Source organism: Equus caballus, chromosome 4 (genome assembly GCF_041296265.1).
Source record: "Equus caballus isolate H_3958 breed thoroughbred chromosome 4, TB-T2T, whole genome shotgun sequence".
Lineage (NCBI taxonomy): Eukaryota > Metazoa > Chordata > Mammalia > Perissodactyla > Equidae > Equus > Equus caballus.
The window spans coordinates 17,566,858-17,581,215 of NC_091687.1; the positions used below are offsets into that span (position 1 = coordinate 17,566,858).

At 52.9% G+C, this 14,358-nt stretch overlaps 1 protein-coding gene across 26 annotated transcripts in view; it reads right to left on the reverse strand.

The window, feature by feature from the left end:
- TNS3 (tensin 3) overlaps positions 1-14,358 on the reverse strand; it is a 260,591-nt gene that overhangs the window by 111,660 nt on the left and 134,573 nt on the right. For all 26 annotated transcript variants that reach the window (XM_023639034.2, XM_023639038.2, XM_023639036.2 and 23 more), the window contains 3 exons: positions 9,785-9,897; positions 9,342-9,402; positions 8,476-8,551 (listed from right to left, as the gene is read on the reverse strand). In XM_023639034.2, coding sequence (XP_023494802.1) covers positions 8,476-8,551; positions 9,342-9,402; positions 9,785-9,897 — 250 coding nt within the window. The remainder of the gene's footprint in view (positions 1-8,475; positions 8,552-9,341; positions 9,403-9,784; positions 9,898-14,358) is intronic.

Sequence of the window (14,358 nt, forward strand, 5' to 3'; positions counted from 1 at the left end):
TCAAAGAAGTTACTGAGCAATCTGGTGTTTAAAGACAGATGATATGCTAACAGACCTGCTCAACCCTTAGGCCTCAGGGGTGTATTTTTATTTCAAACTCTCCATCAACAAGAGAAAAGCACCTTGGATCGGGGGTCAAGGCTTGAGCACCAGCCCCCGGGTCAGCGGTCAGCCCTTAGGTGTCACGGCTCCTGCTCTCGTCCCCCTCTATGTCAGTCCTTCTCAGTGCAGCCCCTAAATCAGCTAAGCTTCCATATGGTTCATACAAATAGCAAAAAAAGCAGGACTCTCAACACACCCCCTGCGGGAAAAGGGAGTCACTCCATTTCAACGCACCTTGCTGGTGGCCAAGTGGCCAGCTAGACAAGACCTTAAGGAATCTGTGTGCTCAGAGAATGAGCTATAACTGCATTCTTCCAGGTTTGAAAAGTTTGATGGCTGGCCCTGATAAGCCAAAGGACTTCCATCACCCAGGGCCAGCACTGACCACGACTTCACTTGGAGCGGGAGGTGATTTCAGAGGGGCGCAATGCTGTAACTCATTTCCCAAACCACAGACAGGTCAGCAGTTATTGGCTGTGAATGAAAACACAACCAAGTCCACTGTGCTAAGACCACAGGCCGGATTAGGCCTGCTCCAGCTCTGGGAGACCCACGGCATAGTAAGGGAGAAAGACGTGCCAGAAAGTCACAGAATAACACAGCGACGGGCACGAGAGGTCTGTACAAACACCTGCCGTGGAGCAAAGCCCAGGAGGGACCTACAGACGCTTTTATTTTCCCTGATCTTACACAGTGCCCTCGGCAAGAAACAATAAACTATGGTGCTATTTGTTCAGAGGGCCCCTTGAGGAGGCGTCCCCTCTGTTTAGAAGGCAGGTCACCGGAGCCAGGTCACGGAGCCCTGCAAACACGAAGACAAAATGTAAGTGGCCACAGGGTTGGCACAAGCTGAGGCGGCAAGATGAGGCAGGCCAGACGGAAAAGTGTTTACAAGCAGATCGGGGTTCTGGAGCCCGGCCAGGCTCCCGATGGGCCTGTGCCCACGCGAATTCCTTAGCAAGGTTACATAACGAGCCGGCTGCGCTCACGAAGGCTCTGCCCTCCCACCTCACAAAAGTGTGTTTTCTGAACACCTGGGGCCCTGCCCTTTAGAAGGGGTAGACTCGAGAATCTGACCTTTAGTGCACACACATCGCCAAGACGGGCAGCTCAGGTGTACAGTGGGAGGGCGCATGGGGTGGGCTGGCCGTGCACGGCTGGTGGAAGTCACCTCTGCCTCACCAGTAACAGTGCCACCTGCTTGCTAGCCCCCAAGTTGAAGAAATGACCCTCGGAGCTCCCTCCACTCCCCCAGTAGTTGTCCCAACCCAGCAGAGCTGACTCGGCCCAGCTGCTTGTAACCTTGACCTGTACTGTCTTTGTTAGTGGGTCTCAATGAAGAATCCCTCATGAGGAAAGATTTATCTGTGCACAAAGCTGACACTTACCAAAACTGAGGAGGGAAAATCAAAGAGGAAAAGATGGATTCTCAAAGGACCATGACCAAGGGTGGCGAGCCAGCCCTAGGAGCTACCTTCCACCTCCCAGAGCACAGAGGGGGCTTGGCAAACGGCCGACAGAGAGGCACCCGACCCCTGCAGCTGTCGGAGGTGAACCTATAAGTGTCCTCTGCTCCTTCGGATTCTTTCCAAGTCACAACTGTTGCCAAATTCCTGATGAAAAATGGAAATGCCTGCATATGTGTACCTTAACAAGAAAAGTCCCTGAACTCGACACCTGCCTGCAGTTTTCTCGACTTAAGGAGTGCCCGCTGAATTCACCGAGGTGCACATCACAACAACCCACCAAAATACACGGACAGGGCCCAGCCCAGCGGAGGTGCCTGTGTCACCTGCAGGTGATGGGGAGCTGGGGAGAGGTGGGAGAGGAGGGCCTGGGTGCTCCTGCTGCCTCACAGAGACTCAGGAAACCAGAGCCCCCTGCGCAGTAGGAGGGGAGATGGCCACGCTGCACTCTAGGGACACTGTGCCAACACCAAGGGACAGTCTGTGGCCTTTTTCCTCATGTTGATCCCTGAGGTCATTTTCAGGTGGAGCCTGGGATTTCCAGCTACAGCACAACATGGACCCACAGATTATGATGGGGGGGTCAGCGCCCCCTCAGAGCCTCTCCTCCCTGGACACGGACATGCTGGAATCGTCTCTCCCATCCATGAATCTTCAACTCTTCCCTCTGTGTGCACACAAACACACCAAGTTCTCCTTGCACAAGAGTCACCCACCTGCTCACCTCACTCAATGACTGGAATCCAAACGCCTGGGAGTAGGATGTGCGAGTAATTCACTGTCACATCCCCAACATTACCTGCTTAGGACACCTGCTGTGGTGAAGAAATGAATGAATGAGGGAATGAATGAATGCTGGTGACAAGCCATTGCCAAAGGTACCAGATGACAATGGTGCTCAACTTCACTATGAATCTTGCTAGAATAGGTTTATTCTGGAATAGGTTTATTTAACGAACACATGGGTTATGGGTTGAATTGTGTCCCCACAAAATTCATGCATTGAGACCCTAACTACCCGGACCTCAGAGTGTGACTATATTTGGAGATAGGGTCTTTAAAGAGGTGATTAAAGTCAAATGAGGTCATCAGTGTGGACCCTAATCCAGTGTGACTGGTGTTCTCATTAGAAGGGAGATCAGGACAGACACACACAGAGGGACCACCAAGTGAGGACACAGGGAGAAGACAGCTGTGTACACGCCAAGGAGAGGCCTCAGGAGGAACCAGTCCTGCCAACACACTGATCTCAGACTTCCAGCCTCCAGGACCATGAAGAAATAAATTTCTGTCATCAAAGTCTACGGGACTTTGCTATGGCTGCCCCGGGAAACTCATACAAGAGGTTAAAAGTACTTCTGGGCTCCTTAGCGATAGATAAATGAACCAAACCTCTTAGGTAATCATTTCTGTGAATGGCATAAGGAAAAATTGCCCCATGTGATGGAAAAACACCTTTTTTTTCAGCTGCAACCCACATCATCCTCCTCCTATCTGATAATGCTGCAGAAAATAAGTGCAGAGTGTACAAAAATGCACCATAAACACAGTAAGTATAAATCAAATAATAACAACATCCTGAAAATACTGTTAGGAAGGCATAAAGGGGCAAGAAGGGCAGTGTTTTATCAAGGCCAGCATCTGCGACAAGAGCTGGAGATCCTATTTGCCAGCATTTCTAACGGAAACAAAAACTCAGATAGGGTGCCTCCATGGCACAAAACATTCACTCCGAGAGACGCCACGGCTAGAAAATGCTTGGATGCCAGAACTCTCCACCGTTCTTCACACACATTGGCTTCTGCTTTGACGCAGGTGGGCCTGGAATACACAGGCTGCAGCATCGCCCATGGCTCATCAAGCCAGGCTGTCCCTACCCACCCAGGGGGCCAGCAGCCCCAGGAGAGGCTAACAAGGCAGCTTTCAGTGGAGACCCAGTTGGCCAGCTTGCTGGGTGTGGCCTTGTCCAGGATTCTCCCTCAGCTGTGGGCTCTGGATTGTAAGGTGGGGACAATGATGGTATGCTGGGCACAGCACCCGCCCCATAGCTGGTAGCAAAGCTGAGCCACCACCTTTGACAAGCACAGTGGCCACCTCTGGAGAGGCTTTGACAAGGACATGGCCCTGCCTCGAAGGCTCAGCATCCTTTGGGGAGGCAGATGGAGGCACCTATCATGATGGAGCATCAAATATGGACCAGCCCACAGGAGGGCACGGCGATGTGCCCCAATCATGGCAGCACAGACACCCACGTCTGATGTGGGCGACATGAGTGGGCAGCATTAGGAAGACCCAGAGGAAAGGGCCCTTGGGCCACGTGAAGAATATGACAGATAATATAGCCTCTCTGGGGATAAACGACAAGGGGCTCGTATGCCATGTGGAGGAGCTTGGGACCTCACTCCCCATGGGGAGAACGCTGGTCTGCAGTAGGGAAATGCCGTGCTCAGTGGGGTTCACACTGCATGGGACAGCAGCCCTGGCAGGAGGGAGGGAACTCACGTGTCACAGCAGCGGGATTCAGGACACATCCGAGCGGAGAATCTGCAGGACTAATGAAATGTGGTGCCATAGAGATGCCATAGTAGGGCGCAGCTCACAGGTAGAGCGCAGGGCAGGGGTGGGGAGGGCCCCAGAAACCAGCATAACAGATGCTAGTGGGCTGGAAGACACAACATGTGAACCAGGGGCTGGAGCACTGGTGGCAGACATGAATAAGGGGTGTCTTGGACCCAGCAAGGAGGGGCAGAGAGGCAAGAAGAGAAGTACCCTGAAGAGATGGAAGCCCAGAGGACACCAGCTCAGAGACAGCTGCCAGGGAGCTGGTGAGGTTCCCAGGGACGCCCAGGAGAAGAGGAAGGGGCTACAGGCTGGCACTGAGGAAGAGGATGCTCCAGCAAAGAGAAAGAGTGCACGTGATGGTGAATGCCACAGAGAAGACCAAAATGAGGCAGTCTTTGGTGATGCGGCCTCCAGTGATGTGGTCTCTGGAATGTGACTGGAGGTGAGGTGGGTGGAGGGACGAGAGAAGGGAGGGGCAGTTGAGCAAAAACTATGCTTTCCTGAAACCTGGACAAGAGAGCAGGAGGGAACACTGGTGCCCACAGGGAGGAGGAGCTAGTCCTCTAGGCTGGCAGAGGAGACCCAGAGATCTGTCCCAGGCCAGGCTGGCGGGAGACACTGGGAGGAGGCAGAGGGTCCCTGGCTGAGCACCCAGGCCAGCCCTCACAGGGCCTGCTGCTTCACCCACTTCTCTGTTCTCCCCATGACTGTGGGGTCCTCTCTCCCCTCGACAACCCTGTTTGTGCTCCATGCTTCACAGAGCCTCAAGGACCCTCCAGCCCAGCTCAGGACCCCACGAGCTCCCCAGCGCTGCAAGACGGGGGTCCACACAACACCCCAAGGGCTCCAAACCATCAGCCCCCAGGCCCCGCTGTGTCTGTCCTTCACCTCCCCATTTGGCGCTGCTCATCTCCAGAGTTAGCCACAGGCCCTCAGCACATGCTCGCTGGCCCAGCACCCTCATCTGCAGCTCATCTTTCAGAATGCCTCTGCAGGCATTGAGCAGACTCACAAGTGTGACTCGGAAATAAAATTTTCAGAGAAGGGACAAATCATCACCCTACAGGCTTCCTGCAGCAGCAAAGGTGGAAGATGGAAGTGCCAGACGCCCCAGCGAGTGGCCTGTGTAGTCAGTGGATCTAATCCGTGGGCCACAAACTCGCCAAGACAGGCACCTTTCATGTGGCTGTGGATGCCCAGAAGGCACCATTTTTCATCTAAGGACAGTGCAGGCAGCAGTGTCCCAAACACACAGGACCAAGCCTTCCTGCTGGAGCAGCGCACAGCTCCATGAGCTCGCCACATGCCCAGGGCACGTGGGAGCCAAGTCCTAGCACGTCTGCCGGCGCCTCCTTCACCCACCTCACTCCTCTCCACCCGCCCCACCCCATTCCCGGACCTGCCTCCCTGTTACCAAAGGCCAAACCTCAACACCCACGTCCCCTCCGAATGACCCCATCCCGCCCGCTCAAATGCATTCCGTGGTTCAGGCCCTGGTGCCTGCCAAGGGGCTGGGACAGCGGCGGGGAACATCGGATGGGGCCTGCCAGGGGTCTTCCAGGGGTGGAGGCAGTGGCCATCCCCTGGCCAAGCCACAGTCAGCCAGCCGCGCTCACATCAGTGTGGGCTTCACCCCAGGCCAGCTGTCCTCGCTCACCTAATCCTCACAAACCCCGTGTATGGTCCTCAAGTAGCAGAAGGAAGACTTTAAACTCCGAGAGGCAGAGCAACTTGTCTGAGCCACCCAGACCCTTTAAGCCGTAGACCTGGCTGGAGCCCAGACATGTGACCAAGGCCAGTCACCACTGCGTGATGCCCCTGGGCCGCATCAATCTCAGGGAGGACCACCACTCCCAACCTGCTGTCGCTCACGTACACCTGCAGGACTTCGTTCTTCCCACTCAGAGACCAAGTCTTCTCTCCCCCATTCTCCCTGTTCCTCCAGTTCACCTTCCTATGGGGTTAACCTCAAGGTGTGATTCACTGCGTTTTCAGGACACTGGAAAGAGCTTCAGTAACATTTCCCAAAAGAAAGCTACACAAACCTCCAAGCCCTCAGCGCCTAGCTTCAACCTCCCAGGACAACTAATTCCCACAAGGACATCCTAACACATGCCCACCCTCTGGCGCCTCACGGCCTGGGTACTGCCACGCCCTCAGCCCCAGTGCTTCCCACCCAACTCAGAGGGCACTTCCACCTGCACCCTTGCAACCCACCCACCTCGTCCATCACCGCCCATTCTGGGTGCACAGCTCTGCAGATCCCCCTCCTGTGAAATGTCCACTTCCCCGGCAGGTTCCTCCAGGACAAAGATGTCACTGCGTCCCTCCCTTCCTTCCTGTGCTAGGGCCCAACACAGAGACTCAGAAAGCTCAAAACATTCAAAAAGGGACTATTAGATAAATAAATTAATGGTACGGAAGGAAGGAGGGAGGGAGGAGACAGTGGGAGGGAAGGAAGAAGGAAGGATGGAGGAAGGAAGAGGAAGGAGGAGAAAGGAGGGGGAGGGGCAGACTAGGGCCCCCCCATCTCTGGACCAGCCACACCCCGCTGCCTCAAGAAGAGCCTGCAGACAGCCGGCCACAGTCAGGTGGGGTGAGAGCCCCTCACCCCCAGTGCTCTTTCTGGCATGAGAGCCACTCCCCACATCTCAGTGTTTCAGCCATCTCCCTCAGGTCATCACAAAGAGACTCAGTCATAACTACTCACCACTGACCAGAGGGAGCACCCAGCCTGGAGATGCTGACTGTGAAGCCCTCTCCTGTGCCAAGTGTAATGCCATGGGGACAAAGCAAGAGCCTGTAGCCAGATGGTTAGTGCATGACCTAACTCCACCAGCCTCTCTTGGCCTCTCTTTTTAAAGCTGGAATACTACACCCAGTGCACAGAGCTGGTGGGCAAACCAAAGCCACAGCCATAGAGAGCCCCTGTCAGTGCCCAGCACACAGCAGGTGCCTAATACTGCTTAGCCCCTTTGCCCAAAAATCCTAGGGGTTCCTGGGAGACACAGCCGAGGGCTGCACGCCCAGGCCAAGATGTGGAGATGCCCAGGAGCAGAGGCATCCCTTCCCTGCCCTGTCCCTCCCCTTTCTCCTAATCAAAGGGATAAGGCCCGTGAGCTGCTCTGCAGAATGTCAGCAGAAACCTCACATGCCCAGGTCATTCTTCTTTGGGGGCTGTGCAGCACCATGGCTAAGGAAACGGGCTTATGAAAGTGTAACCACCACCCTACACCTGGGCTTTCTCACCTATGAAACAGGAACACCTGCTCTTTCATCTTGAGGTCGTTGTGAGGATGGAAGAACGTGACGTTTGCAAAGTACTCGGCGTGACGCCTTGAAATAGCTAGACCAAATTGCTGTTGGTGTTATTGCTATCTATTCCCCCTTGCGCACCTCTGGACCTGCAGACCCCTCTCTCACGACGGTTTGCAAAGCTGGACTCAGACCTCTGTAGCTGTGGAAGCAGGAGGCCCCTCCCCCAGTGACCGTGCAAAGGGATGCAATGGGTGTGAGAGTATCCAGAGGTCTTTATCTTCGTGAACCTCACTGACCTGATTTTTGTGAGAATTCAGAATGCAGCAAGGTGGGAGTTCACCAACCACGGAGAAAGGGATTTAAAATCTAAAATTTTAGGGGAAATTAATGAGAATCCTCAAAAACTTTGGATGAGATATTTATAATAAAATGAAAAGCCAACTCCTTAACAGTCTTACTATCCTAGGGCAGTGTGTCCTCCTTGGCCATGGAAGGATTACGTGAAAGCTACTCTGCATGTGGGAAGCCACACGCGTGCCTTAAAAGTTTACCTTATTTCAGACAGATTTCTCTAAAATTATGTTAGATGTATGCATTTTTCTATATTCAAGATAGATAAACAGCAAAATAGAACAGCTAATCTCACCCAAGAAGCAGCACACCCAAGAATCCAAACTGTCCAGAGAAACCACTGTTTTGATTGTTAACCAGCCTGCAATACACTAGTTGCGTCCCACGCTTCGGCTACGACCAATAAAGAAATATTTTATGTCTACACTGACCCCTGGCAGGCCTACGATCACGTTAGGATCACACATTACATGTGTGTCAGGGAATGGGAGCCCTCGGAAGTGCAGTGGCCCGGCTAGGGCTTTAATTTCACAAGTCCACATGTCAAGTGGCTCCAACGATTTGTTCTGTCTCTTCCGTTAAAACAGCTTTACTCAGAACTGACTTAAGGTAAAGGCTACTTTGCATTCTTCCTAAAGTTTTTGGAGGGTGAGCGGGTTGGTGTTACTGAAGACGACATTGTTTTCCCTTTTGAGTTGTGATTACCAGGAGAGCAGGGACAGGCTGTGGCACTCACCATGATGTCCCCTTTCAGGAGCTGGGCCGGCTCTATGGCAATGTAGATCCTGCTTTGGTTTTCTGGGCCAATGTTGCTTTGGAATAAACAAGAAGGTACATCATTGTATAATTTCGCGATGACATGGAAACAATATATTTCAATAAAAGGAACCCCACAACTGAAAACTCAGAAATTACACAAAATATCCCACTTGGCCGAGGAATCCAATTCCTGAGACTCTCTCCCATGGAAATGAGTCTAAAAGATACAAAAAGGCCACCGGGCCAGGCAGGGTCCTGACAACAACATCGGGGTCCACCCCAGGGCCTATGCCTGGTGGGACACACAGTGGGGATCCCAGGGGTGTGACAGCCACAGCTTCTGTAATAAGCTGAGGGTGCAAAGGTCACACCATCACTGATGCGTGAGTCGAACAGGAGCCCAGAAATGTGACGACAGCTCGTTTTGAGTGATGACACGGTGGTGAGAACATTTTTACCTTTATTCATTTTCTATAAATGTTCATAAAATGCTTATCCAAACACAAAAAAGGCAACCAAAAAGAGTCTAGAAATTTGTACAAATTCTGAGGATGTATGTCTGCCCTTTGTCTAAAATGCAAACGGGAGAAAGAGGCGAACCCTGTCACAGGACCCTCCCATGTGTTTACTTCCTCACAGTGCCTGGCCCTCTGTTATCTCCAGGCTCCAGTGCCCATGCCCCTTTATGGAGCCAACCAGCATGACAGCAGCAAGACTCGCTGCCAGGGCGGGAGGAGAGGGCACAGGCTACCAGGCATCCCCTGCCTTAGCCCTCCCACTCCCTTCCCGGGCTAGGCCCACTCCCAGGCTCCCAGAAGTCCCCATGAAAGCAGCCGTACTTACTAGATCCCTGACGTGTACACGGGCTGCATGGCTTGGTAGAGCTTCAGAAAGGGCCGACACACTGAAAGAGAGGCAGAACCATCTGTAAAGATGTGGAACCGTACACACGAGCGAGAGTGTGGCAAACAGAAAGAGGCAGGTGCCCTGAGACAAGCAGCCCGCCTGCTGCCTCCGAGGCTGGTGGAAGCTGAGTGTGGAGTGGGACCGCAGAGCAAGGGACACCGGGCTTGTGGGGCAGGGGCTGCTCCCTCCCCGGCCACCTGTCCTTCCCCGCATGTGCAAGTTGGCCTCGCCACACTCTGACGGCTTCGTCCAGTCAGAGACCAGGAGGGCTGAGGACCGGATCCCAGGCGTGGCCCACTCAGGAGGGAAGGGAAGGCTCCTTTGCTGCAGCCGCAGGACAGGGCGCAAATCTGGAGACAAGCTCCGTGGAAGATACTCACCTCCACCCGTGTCAAAGTTGGGGATGCCGTGGAGGATGACGAAGTGCAGGAAAAGGGGAGAGGCATTCATTTTCACCGTCCCCGACAGGAGCCCGCTGAGAAACTGCACGTACCTGCCAAGGACAGCCAGCTTAGAGCTTCCACAAAGTGCCCTCCATGAGCCCGGGTGGGGCTGGTGGGAAACGAGGAAACAGCCTGCTCTTCCCAGGTCTTGGCACCCAAGTCTTTGGCCCACACCCTGGAGAGCCACAGCCCCGGGCATGTGACCCCATCAAGAACCTCTGGATTCCCCAGGCTGAACATGGGCCGGCAACAGGGACATACCATCCACGCTCGTGCGCGAGGAAGACCTGCCCTCTCGGAACAACACGCGCAGCCTTGGGCGCCCGCGCTGACTGCACGCGCCCTGCGTGTGCACTTGCCGGCTAGAGGGGAGCTTCTACGACACTAGAAGCATTTCCTTGTTGGGTCGTCCTGAGGCAAGATGTGGTGGCGGTGCCTGGAAAGTAGGTGTAGACCTGCCATGCTCCTTGACACCGCCTGGCCGCGGGCCCGCCCTCCTCCTGGAGGGTCTGACTCCAAAACAAAATAAAACCCCGCAGGACCCCACCATCTACAGGCATCTCTCATGCCTACACAGAGCCTCACAGGAGAGGGAGGGAGCACTCACTGAATCACAGGGCTGTGCAGCACAGGCTCCTCCACACTGCAGCCACTCGGCCTCATCCACGCCCCACGGGCCAAGGCCCACCCTGCCCTGGACCGAGACCCTCATCAGGCTCGGCCCCACTTACGTTACATAATCTCTAATTTATGCCTGCAATTCACACGTGGTCCATTATTTCAAGCAGCTGAATTTGCCTACAAAGTAAACTGAATAGTAGGAAATTTCTGGTAAATGTTAAAACCAAAGTTTAAAAACCCTACTTATAGTTCATCCTTTTAGGAAAATGTCAGAAAGGAACATATGCTTCGGCTTAGGTACCTTTCACAGTGTTTCCATTTTCTTGGTGGCAAATAGCATCTCTTCTCTTTCAGAATAGGAGGAAACCTCCCCAAAGCCATGAAGCCTGATGGAAACCCTGGAGGCCACAGGAGGCCAGACGGCTGAGCCACGGTTACCAGGGCCTGGCCACCAGATGGCTCCACACGCCTTCCCGGTGATAGCTTCCATCTTGATAAAAAGACTCCTTAACTCTATCGTGTGCAGACATTGGAATATACAAGTGAATTGTCCAACTACTTTTAATCACTCAAATGTTACACACGGCAGATTTCCTGGGCTCTTTAGTTCCCTGGTTTTGAGCACAGGAAAAGACATCACCGACATTTAGTTGGGGGCCTTGAGTCACCGTCTGCTCTGGACAGCAGCTCTTCCCTCCTCCAGAGCTGGGCACCCTGGTCACCAGACAATCCACTTCCTCAGCCCGTCAGGCTTGCTGGTGGCCCAGCCTAGCATGTCTACCATGCGGGTGCCTGGCCATTTGCTCAGGCAGTCTGCACTGACCACTCCGGGCAAGACAGTCCTTCACCCTGGACACCCATGGGCCCGAGGAGCACACTGACCAGGCATCATGGTGGGTCAGTTTCTGTTCTACATTTTCATGCAAACGTGGAGGATCCCGCAGCCCAGAGACCCGTGGGGCTCCTGGCTGGGGGTGGCATGAGGAGTCCGATTTCAGCCAAGCCCAGAGCCCACCTGGGTTTCATTACAGCCACAGTCCTGTGAGAGGCCAACAGCCACCCTCCGGAGGAGCAGCATCTCTCCCCCAACCCACAGGTCATCAGCCTGTGCTCCTCATGATGACCACGGAGCCTCCATGTCCGCTGACACAGCCTGGCCAGCACTGTTGCCCAGTGGCCAGAGAGAGCACAGAAGTAGCTTCCTTCAGTGAGGACAGTCAATGTGACAGCAGAACGCTGTTTCCCTGTGAGCTCCCAGCAAATGACACCAAAGAGCAGGGCCTCGCGGTCACACGGGGCCAGAGATGCAAAGGGAGGAGCCGGTAGCCCTCCGCCCTGGACCCAGGACCCAGGACCCCGACCAGCAAGCCCTCCCTCCTGAAACAGCTCCAAATAGTCACCAGCTTCCCAGATCGGTCCACAAACGGCTGACTAATCCATCACTCAGCCAATACAAAAAATTATAAGCTCTTAGTATATAATTCTCCTCTGCATTTTTTAGAAATGTGCTTTATATAGATTCATATTTTTAGGTGAATCAAAGTCAAAAAAATGTTAACGTAAAATGCAACTTATTCCTTCACATGCTTTCATAATAAGGAAAAAATAAAATTTATTTATATTTCAGGGTATTTTCTATTAACGAAATGCTACTTTCCAGCAAGTCGACTGCCTAACTTTGTGGAACTAAAGTCATTTTTTGGTTCCTTATTCACAGGATATAATACAATCATAAGTTCTAAGTCAGAGTTCCGGATTCTGTGATATTGCAAAGGTTTACCCTAAGGCTTAGAATAAGCAGGACTGCAATCAGAACGGTCATTAAAGAAAACCTAACCCCAACCCCATCACCACACCATCCCACTCCCAAGACGGGGACACATGACAAAGGTCATTCGTAGATTGATTTTTGTAAGGTGTGTAGTTAGAGTTGACACAGCACCCCTGTCCTTCCCTCCAGCTGTGATGACCACAAATGTATGGCTGAGGGTTTACACAGACGAGCCAGAGGTCAGCACGAGGCCTTTGGCTCTGCGTGCCCAGCCAGGGGTCTGCTGACCCCCCCCCGCCCACGACACAGAACCCAGGCAGGGCCGGGATTCGAGTAAAGGCAGCACATTGCCCCTCACTGTCTCTGGTGCCTTTTCCAGGTCCTGTAGGCATCTAACTATAGGCAAATCCCAAATTCCAGATCCTACAGCAGAGCACCAGTGGCCCCGGTTCCACCAGCTACCATGGGCCTGTGTGCTCCTGGTCCAGGGCACGCCCCTGGTCCCTGGGGGCTTGTCACAGGTGTTAGCAATTTTTGACACCACAAATTAAGCATATCACCTCTCTGTGCATCAATTGTACTTTAGTGTGTGGGGGGTAGGGGTAAAGAAAACCTTTGTAACGTAAAACAAATGCCAATTTTTTCATGAATTTTTCATCGGCCTGGCCTCATCCTGCTGTTCCAAAAGCCTGTTCGCAACCTCATGAGTCCCTCAGGCGAACAGGCTGAGAAGCACTACCTGAAGCCACCTGAGTATGACCTGGAAAACAGAACAGTGTTCTAAGGGCCAAAGAAATCAGCACCTACGCAGACACCTTATAAATGCAACCCGGTCCACCGCAGATAGAAGCTGTGCTTGTGGCTGCGGTCAGATGACCTGTGTGGAGCTGAGAGTCAGAGGCCAGGTCACCAGGCCACATTTAACAGGACTGAGTCCGCCCAAGACGACCTGGAAACCGCCATCCTCACCAAAGAAAAGACAATTCAGACCACGGGTGGAAATCAGAGGGAACAAAAGCAAATGAAAGGATTTCATGATTACTTCATCAGCAAATTACGGAGAGGGTCTATTTCAACTCTGTGTACCTGGTATTTACTTACGGCAGTGAAGGTAGATAAGAATGAATGAATGAATGACAGGGTGTCAGGTGCCCTCTTAAAGACCATCGCAACAACCGTATCCAAAATAGAAAGTTTCTACCCAGGCAACACAGTTCTCACAGCTGCACAGATTAGAAGCCTATTTTCAAACAGCACCATTATTTTCCTGTCACTATCTTTTCTTTCTTTTGAGAAAATAACTCCCTGCGGAGGATGCTTTCCATGCTTCATCTCAACTATCGAGTAAGTTTTAGAAACGAACATTTAGCTGGCTGGGGACTAACATAAGCACATGCGCTTCATTCATGTTCTAAAGCAGCTTGAAATTTGCAGTGTTCACTGCATTATTTACAACCACTTGCCAAAGCAGAAATTTACATTTGGAGTTTCTCTAAATCTCCCTAAACAGGAGAATTGCACTTGACATAAACTCAAATCTCCCTGAAAACATGATTATATAAAAGCCAAGATGAAAGTGCTACTTTTGTAAGTAAAAGGAGCTGCTGTCACTGCACATCTGTCCCTCAGCCTTCCTAAATCCACCTCCATAGCCCTCGCCGCTACAGCCGAAGGGGAGATGTGGGCTGGGCCCCATCAGCCTACCCTGTTTGTGAGACCCAAGCTTGCCTGTTCATGCTCCTCAGCGCTCCCTTCCCTGGCCTGTAACAGGAGAGTAACAGGCCTCTGCTGCAGGATGGCTGCAAGGATGGACATTAGGGAGAGAGTGCATAAGAAGCTTGTGGTGGGGACATGGCCTTGTCACCCAAGTGGACACTGCCAACACCCTGATCATCATGACTAGAGGGGAAGGCCAAGCCGGTCAATTCTGCAAGGCTCCCTGTGGAACAACCCCGCTCCTCATGTCCACTCTGCAAGCCGGGGCAGGAGGAAGTGTGGGAGGCGCCACCATGGCACAGAGCACAGGAAACCTGCTGGCCACATGGCCACATTCCCCAAGTAGGATCCTTTTGAGAGAGGATGTAGACACCTGCTCCCCATCTTCCTTGCCTTGTGTTCA